The 11,215-nt window shown below is 36.7% G+C and overlaps 1 protein-coding gene across 1 annotated transcript; it reads right to left on the bottom strand.

Moving 5' to 3' along the window:
• Nucleotides 1-10,779, bottom strand: LOC111470457 (GDT1-like protein 4). The gene is made up of 13 exons (XM_023116011.1): nt 10,520-10,779; nt 10,353-10,421; nt 9,173-9,232; nt 9,014-9,061; nt 8,390-8,478; nt 8,229-8,265; nt 8,098-8,145; nt 7,458-7,529; nt 7,327-7,371; nt 7,182-7,243; nt 1,331-1,403; nt 1,149-1,239; nt 1-294 (listed from the first exon to the last, which is right to left on the bottom strand). The coding sequence occupies exons 1-12, from the start codon at nt 10,538-10,540 to the stop codon at nt 1,168-1,170; spliced, it is 696 nt and encodes a 231-aa protein (XP_022971779.1). The 5' UTR covers nt 10,541-10,779; the 3' UTR covers nt 1-294; nt 1,149-1,167.
• Nucleotides 10,780-11,215: the final 436 nt, after the last annotated feature.

An 11,215-nucleotide genomic window follows, 5' to 3' on the forward strand; every position in this document is an offset into this window, starting at 1 on the left:
TAAAAAAATATTATGTTAAAAAGAAATATATTTATTTTGAACTATTCTAATCGGATTTGATATATTCTCTTAATATGTTGCTACCTACCTAAGACCGTCTAGAACAGCTCTACGAATATCTTCACTATACGAACTAAGAACTACTGCAACCAATGTCCAGCAAACTACTACCACTGATACAGTATCTGGTAAAAACATGTAATTGCCTCTTTATTTGGGTCTTAAATTCGTCCATCGATGGCCAATTTGGAGGGCAGGTGTGTGGCAACAATTCGGCCAAGCACCCTTCTATACCTGCAAGCGAAAACAATGACTTGAGATACAATGTGCCAAAAAATGAGCTGAAAATAAGTGACTTTGGAATGACTTATGAAAAGGTAAAAAGAGTACATTTAAAAAGACGCCGCATTTCTGGGCGTTCGTTGTTAGGCTCCTAATCCTCCATAAGAGTCATCTAGTGGTTCTTCTTTCTAGCATTAAGTGTAGTCCTTGCCCCTCTTCCTCCCCTTTATTTTTTCTTGCTATGGAAGGTTGATGTTTCCATGAATGTAAAATTCTTTGGAGTTAGTTTGCTCATCCGATTTGAAACTGCTATTCGAGGTTTATGGAGTTTGTTTGTCCAGTAACAGGTGAAATTTTATGATGGAGAAGGTTCTCCTTCACCCTGCTCTAAGGAAAAGGGAATTCTTCTCTAGAGAGCTAATTTTTTTTTGCAGTTCTATAGAGAATGTGGATTAAGAGAAATAATATGATTTCCATCAATGAGATTTTGGTAGGAGGTTTGGTCCCAAGCCAAGTTTAACTCCCTGATTTGGAGGTCTCTGTAAGATAGATCATGTTGCAAACCTCTATTTGGCCCTTTTGTATCCATTCATATTTCAATGAAGGCTTGATTTTTCAATTATTTTCAAGCGAACGAAAATAGAAGTACATGAGAGTTTATCGTTTTGACTGAATTTCACATAGAAAGAACAATCATAATAACAACCGGGCAGCAGGAAGAATATAAGCTAACCCACTTCTCCTATGTTAGTTAATCAATTCCATCAGGAAAGGAAACTACTTATCATTCTGAGCTTAAAAATGAAAGAATAAGCCCTACTAAGAAAGAAATAAAATCCCAAAAGCATGACAGTATCATAACTAACCATAATGAGCTTGTAAAAATTATGGCTCAACAGTTGAGAGGAAGGACTGGATTCCGAAAACAATAAATAAAAGCCCACCTGAGAGAGCAACCTGAAAAGGAGAAACGAAAATTTAATTTTCCTGCTCAACAATGATAACAGTAAGCAACTAGCATGAGAAGAGTGAATCAATTGTGGACTACTATTTTCTCAGATATTTGTGATGCCAAGCTCCTTCCTCCAAGGACTGCAGCAGTTGTACACAATGCCTGTCCCCTGAGAGAGAAATTATTTATGACATTTAACAAATAGGCAGATGTGACAGGATAAATGCAGTAGGAAGTAGGTGACTAATTGTGCTGTTGTCCATTCACATCCATTAAGGTTGTCATCAACACAAGATAAAAGTAGGTTCCCATTGAGACCAATTACTTGCAATAAAACTTCCATTCTTGCTTTATAACAAAATTAAAGTCGGCAGCAGCTAGTCGACCAACTTTAAAAATTGTCATTAAAAAAAAGTTGGGAGGATAGAGCAATTATGAAGCAATGCAATAATTGGAAAAGATAAAATATGACATTTAACTAATTGAAAAGGATAAACAAAAAGTAAGGAGGTGGTTGCCATAATTGAAAAAGATAAAATATGCAATGCAGCAATGTATACTAGATGGTTATGATACCTGAACTTTCTGGAGTAATCTTGCTCATAATTATGCAAAATACAGATATCTAATATTTTAAGCAATGGGGCTCTATCATGCACATAATGTTTTTTAAACAAGAAACAATTTCATTGATGTAAGAAATTTACAAAAATGAGATTTCAAAAAGCTCTCCCAATCAACTACAAGGGAAGCATAAGAGTAAGAAACAAAGAGATTTGAACATTTACACCAGGAAATAGCATAGGAGATAACGGATTAAAGAACAATTCAAGGAATTGCACTTTTCCCCAGAAAAACTATTCGGTTTCATCCTTTCCAAAGAATCCAATAGAAAACCCTAGTAATGTTCATCCACTGTAAAGCCTTGATATTCTTGAACAAGTGCCCTAACAGAATTAAGATGAGTAAATCCTTAACATTTCTAGGAGAAACCAAAGTGAGAAAACCTAATTCAAAAGTATTCCAGAATCTACTTGCAAATGGACAGTGTTTGAAGATGTGACTCAGGGATTCATCCAACGGCTTGCCAAAGAGAGCACCACGCAGGGGATAAAGCCATGAATGGCATATGCCTTCGAAGAACATCTTTGGTATTGATGGCTCTCAGTGTTCGCTCCCAAAGGAAAATTTTGATTTTCTCTGGGTATTTTATTTGACCTTCCATGTGGCTTTAGACAAAGACTCAAGGAGGCAAGTGCCATCACCCATGTCTGACAAAAAAAGAGATTAAATAGAGAATTTTCCATTGGGATTAAGGAGCCACCTCCAAGAATTCTCTACTTAAGTGAGGACATTGGGGTCAAGATCGGGGCTGAGGTCTGCCCATTTTAATATCTCTTCATCTTTCAAGTTTCTCCCAAGTCTAAGGTCCCAGAATCTGTTGGTATTGTTCCAAGCTTCTTTAACCGTGGCCACTTTGCAGTGAAAAAACATTGTTTGAGATTCGAATCACTCCACAAGCAAGATCGATTATGTCTAGCTTGAATGATTCTTGTTGATCAAATATCTCAAGACAAGAACACTTGCTTGAGATTCGAATCACTCCACAAGCAAGATTGATCATGTCGAGCTTGAATAATTCTACATGCAACCTAAACTACATAGAATTGCAAAGAAACTTAGCCATTGACTAAAGAAGAGCACAAATGCTTCTTTTACTATATTTTCCAAGTCTACTTACAAATACAACATACATGGCTTTATATAGCCTCAAAATGAAACTACTAAAGGCATTCCAAGAGTTGTAACATTCATACTTAATGACCTTAATTAACCATTATGTAATTGTAACCTAAAGTAAATCAAAAGTCTTAAAATACATTAATGAAATACAATAACTCTAAATTACTCTAAATTGTAATCCACCCAAAATTCAAAACATGAAACTTTATTCTTCTTCAATGTGGCATGAATTGAAATATCTTTTGATAATTTCAACAATATTTTCTTCACATCTTCATTGAAGCATATTGTATGATTGATGTCTCTTGGTTCATATCAAAGTCTATACAGTTGAGGGTAACAAGAAGCGAATGAGGAGCTAGTTACTCAAGAATCAGTCCAGAAAAGATATTGGCACCATCCCCAACTTGATGACAAATGCAGCTTGTGATAAGATTTTGCTGCTTACCAATAGTTCTCCAGGGGCCCCTTCAGTGGCTGATATAGCCCACAGTTTGAATAAGTCAATGACCCAAATTTTCCTTTAACAAGGCTTACTCCACAAAGCATTTTTGTCCTGGTTATACCGCTAAACTCGTTTTGCCAAAAGAGCATTATTTTGGCCCCTCGTGGAATGTTGTCCAAGGCCCCCTTGATCTATCAGATAGAGGATATTGCTCCACCTAACAAGATGCTGTCGACTATCATTCAAACCCCCTAAAGAAATCTCTGAACAATCTTTCCATCTCCTAGCCCACCTAAATAGGTAAATGAAACAAGTGTAGGGAGATTGGATACCGAACCCTGGAGTGTGAGTCTTACTCCTTTGGATGTAAATGTAGATCACCATGCCGATAGTCTTAACTCATTTTTTTCCCTATAAGTGGAGCTCAGAAACCGCTAGTCTTGGGTGCACCATTGAGAAGAAGTCCCAAATATGGCCAATCACCTAACTTACGCCCATATTACTGTGGTATAACCTTGATCACTGTGGGTTCCACGTTGATAAAAATAATCTTTTATTTATGAAGATGGACACTGAGACCAAAGCCCGATCAAAAGTATTAACCACCAGGAGCAGGTTATGAACTAATGACTCGTCTTCAAACTCTGAAAAAGGATTGTGTCATTGCAAACTGAATGTAATTGATTCTCAAGTGGTATTGGCCGACCCAAAAGCCTCTGATATGACCTCCATATTCAGCTTTGGTGAGCAAACGGCTAAGATTAACCATTATATGATAAAAAGAAGTGGGGATAAAGGATCCTCTTGTCTAAGGCCGAGAGATGCAAGAATTTTACACAAGGGCAGCCATTTATCACTATTGAGAAGTTTGCTTTGGAGATACACTCCAATCCATGTTCTCCATTTTAATCCAAAACCTTTAGCAGCGAAGATTCATTCAAGAAATGCTCAATCCACCTTATCAAAGGCCTTGCAAGTATCAAGTTTAATGATCACACCATTTTACTTCTTTCTTTGTCATTTATCAATGAGATCATTATCCATAATTGATGCATCAAGAATTTGTCTAATTTCAATAAAAGTTGTTCGGTAATCAGTAATGGCCACCTATCAAGCATCAAGTTTCTTTGGAATTAACTCTACATAAATTTCATTTAAACTGGCATTAATAATCCCCTTCTTAAGAACAAATCTTGAAACAATTTCATGATATCATCCTTAAGGTTGATCCAACATTTTTTATTTTAAACAATTCCAATATAAACCCATGTGATTTTTTTGAGCCAAGGAGCGTAACTACATTCCAAACTTCAAATTTTATCAACTCATCTTCCAAACTTGCTGATATGTCTATCAATAGGACTCCACTCGATATCTATGGGGAAGGTTGTCAAATTATCGTTTGTCACATAAAGTTCTCTATAGAACCCAATGAATTCTGAGACGGTCTCAGCACGAAGGGCATCTTCTTCAGGAAATCCCAGCCCATTAAGAAGGCTTCTTCATAGGTGGATAAGATTACCATAATAGTGTTCTTCTTTTCTTAGTGGCCATAATATGGTGGAAGAAGGTGGAATTAGTATCTTCGTCTTCAATCCATTTTTTTCTTATATTTTTGCTTCCATTTTTGTTCCTCGTGGGCTGCTAAAGATAAAAATCTTTGCCTTCATCGTCTTTCCTTGTGAAAGTTGTGCTAAAGAGATGGGCCCAGATTCCTCCAAGTTATCTAGGATAGATATTTCAGTCAACAATTGAATCTTCTTTGTAGTTAGAACTGAGACTCTTTTTCAGATCTTTAAGCTTGATTATAAAGCCATGACTAGGCTAGCCTCACGGGGGGTGTTCTTCCACCAATAATCGGATAAAGGCAATAAAGAATGGTGTAGTAACCACATGTTTCAAATCGGAAAAGGGAAGGACACCATTTACAGCTACCAATATAGAGAGTTAAGGAGGAAATGGTCAGATGTTGGGCAATCAAGTTTGTGAAATTAAAATCTCTAGCAATCAACCAATTTTCCGTGCATAAACGAGATCGGTTGTATAGTTCTTGCAAAAAGGTGGCCTCTCTTGATATCTGTGGGTCATATACATTCGTGATCCAAAACTGAAAACCATCAGCAAGGTAAGGAGAAGGGAGAGAGGAACAAACCTTTGGTGATGTGAGAAGTGACAATGGTTGGACCATTCCACATGATGATGATCCCTCCCGAAGAGCCATAAGCATCTAAACGAGTCCAACTAATATTCCTATCGCTCCATAATGACTTAATGATAAGTCAATCAACATACGCCAATTTAGTTCTTATAGTATGACAGCAGTTGGATTGAATTTAAGGAGAAAGGTTTTAATGAGGGCCCTATTTTGCCAATCTCCAATGTCTCTTACCTTCCAAGTAACAATATCATGAGGTGACCTCCCCCCAATGAGAGGTTTGACGAAGATTTTTTTGTAATTGATATTTGACGCAAGCCCCACCAGCTCTCTATACTAGCTTCCACTGGGCTTCTACAAAACCTCCACAAGAGTCTCCAGTGGCTTCAATGTTTCGGGGTACTAGCAATCTAAAAATTGCTTTTGTATTTTAATCCATCCTCCATAAGATGGAAACACGGGGCATCTCGACTGTGCTTCTACACTATCGTTCGAACTTTAATTTATAACCTCCAATTTTTGGTCAATCCCTAGTGGAACAAAGAGATGGGATTTTCACACATTGATCACATCACACGCAGAAGGGATTTAAATGACGGGAAACGTGGAAGAGCAATTGAAGACAACAAGTGATCTTGTACCATTCGCCATGAAAATTTCTTCCCGAAACAATCACTGCTTGGTCCTAGAGGGAAGTGTCAAGCAACTGTGTATCAAAAGGGTCCACAAAAGCATGGTCATTGGCAATCACGATTATTTTGAATGAGGCAACAATTGCAAATGGGGGCTTTGTAGAGGTGGATCCATTTAATGAAGGAAGCACAGGGTATTTTGGTTGGTGGGTTTACGAGAAGGCATAAAAGCAACCCTTGATGGGTGGAGGGTTTTGGGTATAGGTGATCTAGCTTTAATGGAAGGGAAGGGGTAGTTTGCTATAAGCTTATAAAAAGCATCTCGTTCTTTCTTTCTTCGCCCATAGATATGAAGAGTTTGCTTAAACAACCATTGTCATGAGGAAGGGTGACCTTGACAAAGATTACCCTTTTTGTTTGAATTTTTTTCAACCAAAATGGTTGCTTTGGAAAAGTGCTCTACCCTAAGGAACTTCTGCCTACAAGAAACAAAGAGCAAGACATGTGTAGTAGCAACAAGCCATTTCAAAGTTTCCAATGCAAAGCTATGAAGAAGGACTTGTCTCGAGTAAACTCTAAAATCTTCACACCACTCCCACGATATCTCTTGTCCAGCTCTATGGAGTACTTTCTTTTGATGGTAACAGTTCTCTTCTTAAAGGGTGGGTTTATCGCCACTGCAAGGGTAAGTGGCGGTAGGAGGGGTGAGTTTGGTCATGGTTACCAGAGGGAGCAAGATGAAGGGTTGGGGTGAGAGGGAGAGAGAGCCAGCATTTATGCTTTTGAAGTTTTTTTTTTTTCTATCATGCACACAACGAATTCTATAAATGAATGCAAAACACATTTGACGCTCATAGGACAAAGTGGAATCTATATTGGAAAAACACTGAAGAAAAAAATATCAATAGGAATAGCCTCATACAAGAAGAACCGATCTCAAATACAAGGGTACAGTTCATAGGCACAACTTACAAAATTCCACCAAGAACGACACCTAGTGGGTCTTCATCTGCAGCTAAGCCAATCGTCGCTAACTGACAAAGGCAGCAAAATCTCAGTACTTTGGAGTGAAACAACAAGTTAGATAGAAAGGGTCATTCTCAGTTTTGGTACTTACCTGACTCTTGTCGCCCCATTCACCAAAAAAGGTAATGGAAAATGCCTGCAGAAACTCAAGGGAAAAATTAGAAAGTTAATAAATATTACAACTATATTTGACTGAATTATCAAAGGCTATAAAAATATAACCTTTAAATATATTGGTGACAAGAACTGCAAGAGAAATGACCGATTCTGTTTCTTCACATCATCATCATCAACCTGTCATGAGGTTAAGTGTTATGATACCAAATTACCATGCAATTATCCATATATCAACAATTTCCACATGCCAATCCGTAAATGAAAATAGAAATACTATAGCTTCTCAAAAATAAATTCAACTAGTGTTTTATCCCGTAACAAAACAATAAGAATAACAATCAATTTAGAGAGGGAGAGATTTATATCAACAATCTGCAAGAAGGTTTCTAAACTCTCAATCATCTTAATATAGTTGGTCTATGTTCATCTGAGATCAAAACAGAAAACGTTATAATAATTCAGAGATGGAGGGAGGTTAGGCAGACCATAGATTGCCTGTGAGAGAAAGCAAAGGATATGCGCTATCAAATGTGTAAAGAAGATATAAGAAAAAATGACTACAGGAAGCAGATTCACATCATGCATCTAGGAGTCCTCTCAAATCCTTACAAGATGTCAAGTAGAACTTGTTGAACTTTTTATATTAACACAATAGAACACAGTAAACTTTTTGAAATGACTAGACTGGATGACAGTTTATAAGGGGTAAGAGGACGTATAATCTCTTTCTGATAGTACAATATACCTTATTGCCATCTTTGGAACCTTTTTTGTTAGCCTTCAGATCAGTATCCTAAGCACAAGAGACACCTGAGTAAAGAAATGGATTCCCACCTGCGTGTGTGCAGAAGGGATTTAAAAATTTTAAAAACTAACCAATCTAGCTTCAACTTCAGCCAATTCTTCAGACTCCCTGCCAATAAAATATAAACAAAGTAGAGTCAGTGGAGACAGCTGTTGATTTGGTTACTTATATGCACACATAAAATTAAAGTACTATTTGGAGAAAATATATAAAATAACAAAGGAATCGTTACCCTCCATCATTAAATGCATCCCACAAAGACCACAGTCCAAAACCAAGGAACAATAGCGTTGTTACATGATGAGTCCATTTACGTGAAATCTGCATAAAATTAGAGTACATCACAATGCAAAGAATAACTGGGGAAGAAAGGACCTGAGAGAGCAAAAATGATTCTTGTTCAAGAAAACCAAAGAAAGTGTATCATTTAGGCTTAACAATAAGAAAGATAGTAGCTAAATTGCCTAAGATGATATCAAGAGCTCAAAGAAGTACCATACCATTGCAAGTTTAAAACTCTCAAATTATTTGTCGAAAAGAAATTCATTCAGATGAATGCTTTAATACTCCAACTTACCAATGCCACATAGCATATCAAGAGCTTATTTCTAATTGCATTCGTGTAAGGCTTCTGTCCTTCAACAGAGCAAAATAAAAAATCTAACTTGACAGTTGGTTTTATACTTCAACATTGCAAATCTACTATTTTCGCATCCCACAATATTAAGCAAAGACAACAAATAGCCATGCAAAATTAACATTGCACTTAAAATTGTCACTCATTCAAGCCCTAGCAGGTAAAAGAAATTAAACAGGCAAGTATGAAGCGTTCAATTTGAGCGATCAAATTTCCTACCAGATTTGGTGCAGCCCAACCAACCAGAGCAGAAAGAATGGTCATTACCTTCAAAACAGAAAAAGTACTATGTTAGATGCAAAGACGTAGACAGGGAGGCTGGTAAAGGCACAAGCAATGAAGAAACGATGTATGACAACTTTTGACAAACATACTTACAATCAAAGCCGACAGACAACCAGACAAGACAAGTCTCCTTGGATGCCGCATTGCCATGATCTTTAAACAGAGGATTAAAACATGAGAAGTGAGTCGGCATTCGTAATTTCGTAGAAAACGATTAGGAAAACAATATTTATTCAAAAAGAGTTGAGAAATACATCAAAAAATTGTAGAAAAATTTCGGCAGTTTAATCTTGTCAAGACTTGAGTACAAGGACCCCTCTCTAAAACAAATCACAAATCATATGGTGCTAAAATGTCCTCCATGACGACTTGCGATACCTAGGTCTTTCACATAACAGATAAAACCAAATATATTATTTCAAATTCATGATTTTATGACACCATAGCGTCAAATGAAATTGCAGTGCTTGCATAAAAAAAAATAATAAAAAAAAAAACCAGTTTTTCACTTTCCTTTTAAAAATATATATTAAAAACCGTTTAATAAAAATAGCCCTGCTAGAACAATTTTTGCACCAGCTTCTTCCGAGTTTTTTTCTTTTTTAACTGAAATGCATCAAGCCCCACTATGAGTCACCACTTTCCCAACTCGTTGTTAATGAAGCATACAAGTATTTTGTTATTGGGTTATGCAGCTCCTTTAAGTGTGGAACACAATCGTCAGTAACTAAACAAGTCAAAAAGTTATAAGAGTGTACAATTCGATATTCTCCTTTGAACATATCCATGTACAAATGTATCAAAAGAGAAACGTTGACAAACTTGGTGAAAGTGAGGAAAACAAGGGGGAAACCAACAGCGACGGGAACACTGTCTAGGAAATTCAACCGAATCGCATTTTCGTCACCGGGGAAGCGGGGAGGAAAAGTCATCCAGAACGAGTAGAAGATCCACACCGCAAACGACTAAAAGTGCCTTTTACTCGTCCTTTATCAGGAAGGAACTTATGCTTGAAAAAAGGGGGAAAATGCTTCCTTGTGGGCCTCAATTAAGTCCTCACTCGCACTGATAAGCAATTAAGCCGATAACTACAAAACGTAATCCTAAAACAAACTTTAAAATCCACTAAGCGAAATGGCACGGCATACATATTCCATTTGGAAGTCAACTTTCGGATAAAAACGGATGGCTGGCTTATACCAGAAGACACTAGTTACAGATTTATCGAAAAAATAAATAAAAAAAAAACAGAAATTCACAACGATCAACTAACCGCAGCAGCGAAGAATGTTTTATCCCCGATCTCGGAGAGCACAGTCATCGCAAGCGACTTCGTAAAACCCTAAGAAAGCAAAGCAAAACGAAGAAAAAATGATGAAATTAAATAGGGAAAAAAATCCGAAGAGAATCAGCGAAATTTGAATAGGAGAGATGAAACACCTGGATGATGGATGTGGCCATCGCGATCGTTGGAGAAAAAAGGAAGTGAAGAGGCGAGTGAGGAGAAGAAGGAAGCGAAGGTTAGAAAGGAGCGTCAGAGTATGGATTCTCCGACAGGCTCCGGATCCCCAAAGTGGGATGAAATGGATCAGTGGCTGTGTAACTCACCAAGTCCCTTGGAAGTTCAGAATGAGACGAAGGGAAAAAGAGGGATTTTGGAGAAAGGCCTTTTTGGCTTTTTCCTCTTTGCGAATGAAGAATATTTCATTTTACACTAAATTAATAAATATACTCAACCATATTTTGTCCTAAATTATTAAACTTTTTTAAATTTTAAATTTTAAATTTTTTTAATAGTTTTCATACCATACTTCACACATATACATACATCATCTTTTTAAAGTAGCATTATTTTTTAAAATATTTTTTAAAAAATTAATCTATCGCACTTTCCATTCCTTTGTCTCCAGACTCTTATTATTTATTTCCTCTCATTTTAAATAAAATAATATTCTCTCAACTTCAATACCCACATAGCCACATGGTTTGGGTTTATGATAAGCTCTTATCTTATGCAAAAAAATAAATAAATAAAATAAATATTAAAATTGACCACGCCCTAAACTAACCTAATGTCTACGAAGTTAAATTGTGTTTTGGTCTTTACTTCTAATGTCGTCAGTTTACCGGTGTGCC

The sequence above is a fragment of the Cucurbita maxima genome, unplaced genomic scaffold (genome assembly GCF_002738345.1).
Source record: "Cucurbita maxima cultivar Rimu unplaced genomic scaffold, Cmax_1.0 Cma_Scf00045, whole genome shotgun sequence".
NCBI classification, from domain to species: domain Eukaryota; kingdom Viridiplantae; phylum Streptophyta; class Magnoliopsida; order Cucurbitales; family Cucurbitaceae; genus Cucurbita; species Cucurbita maxima.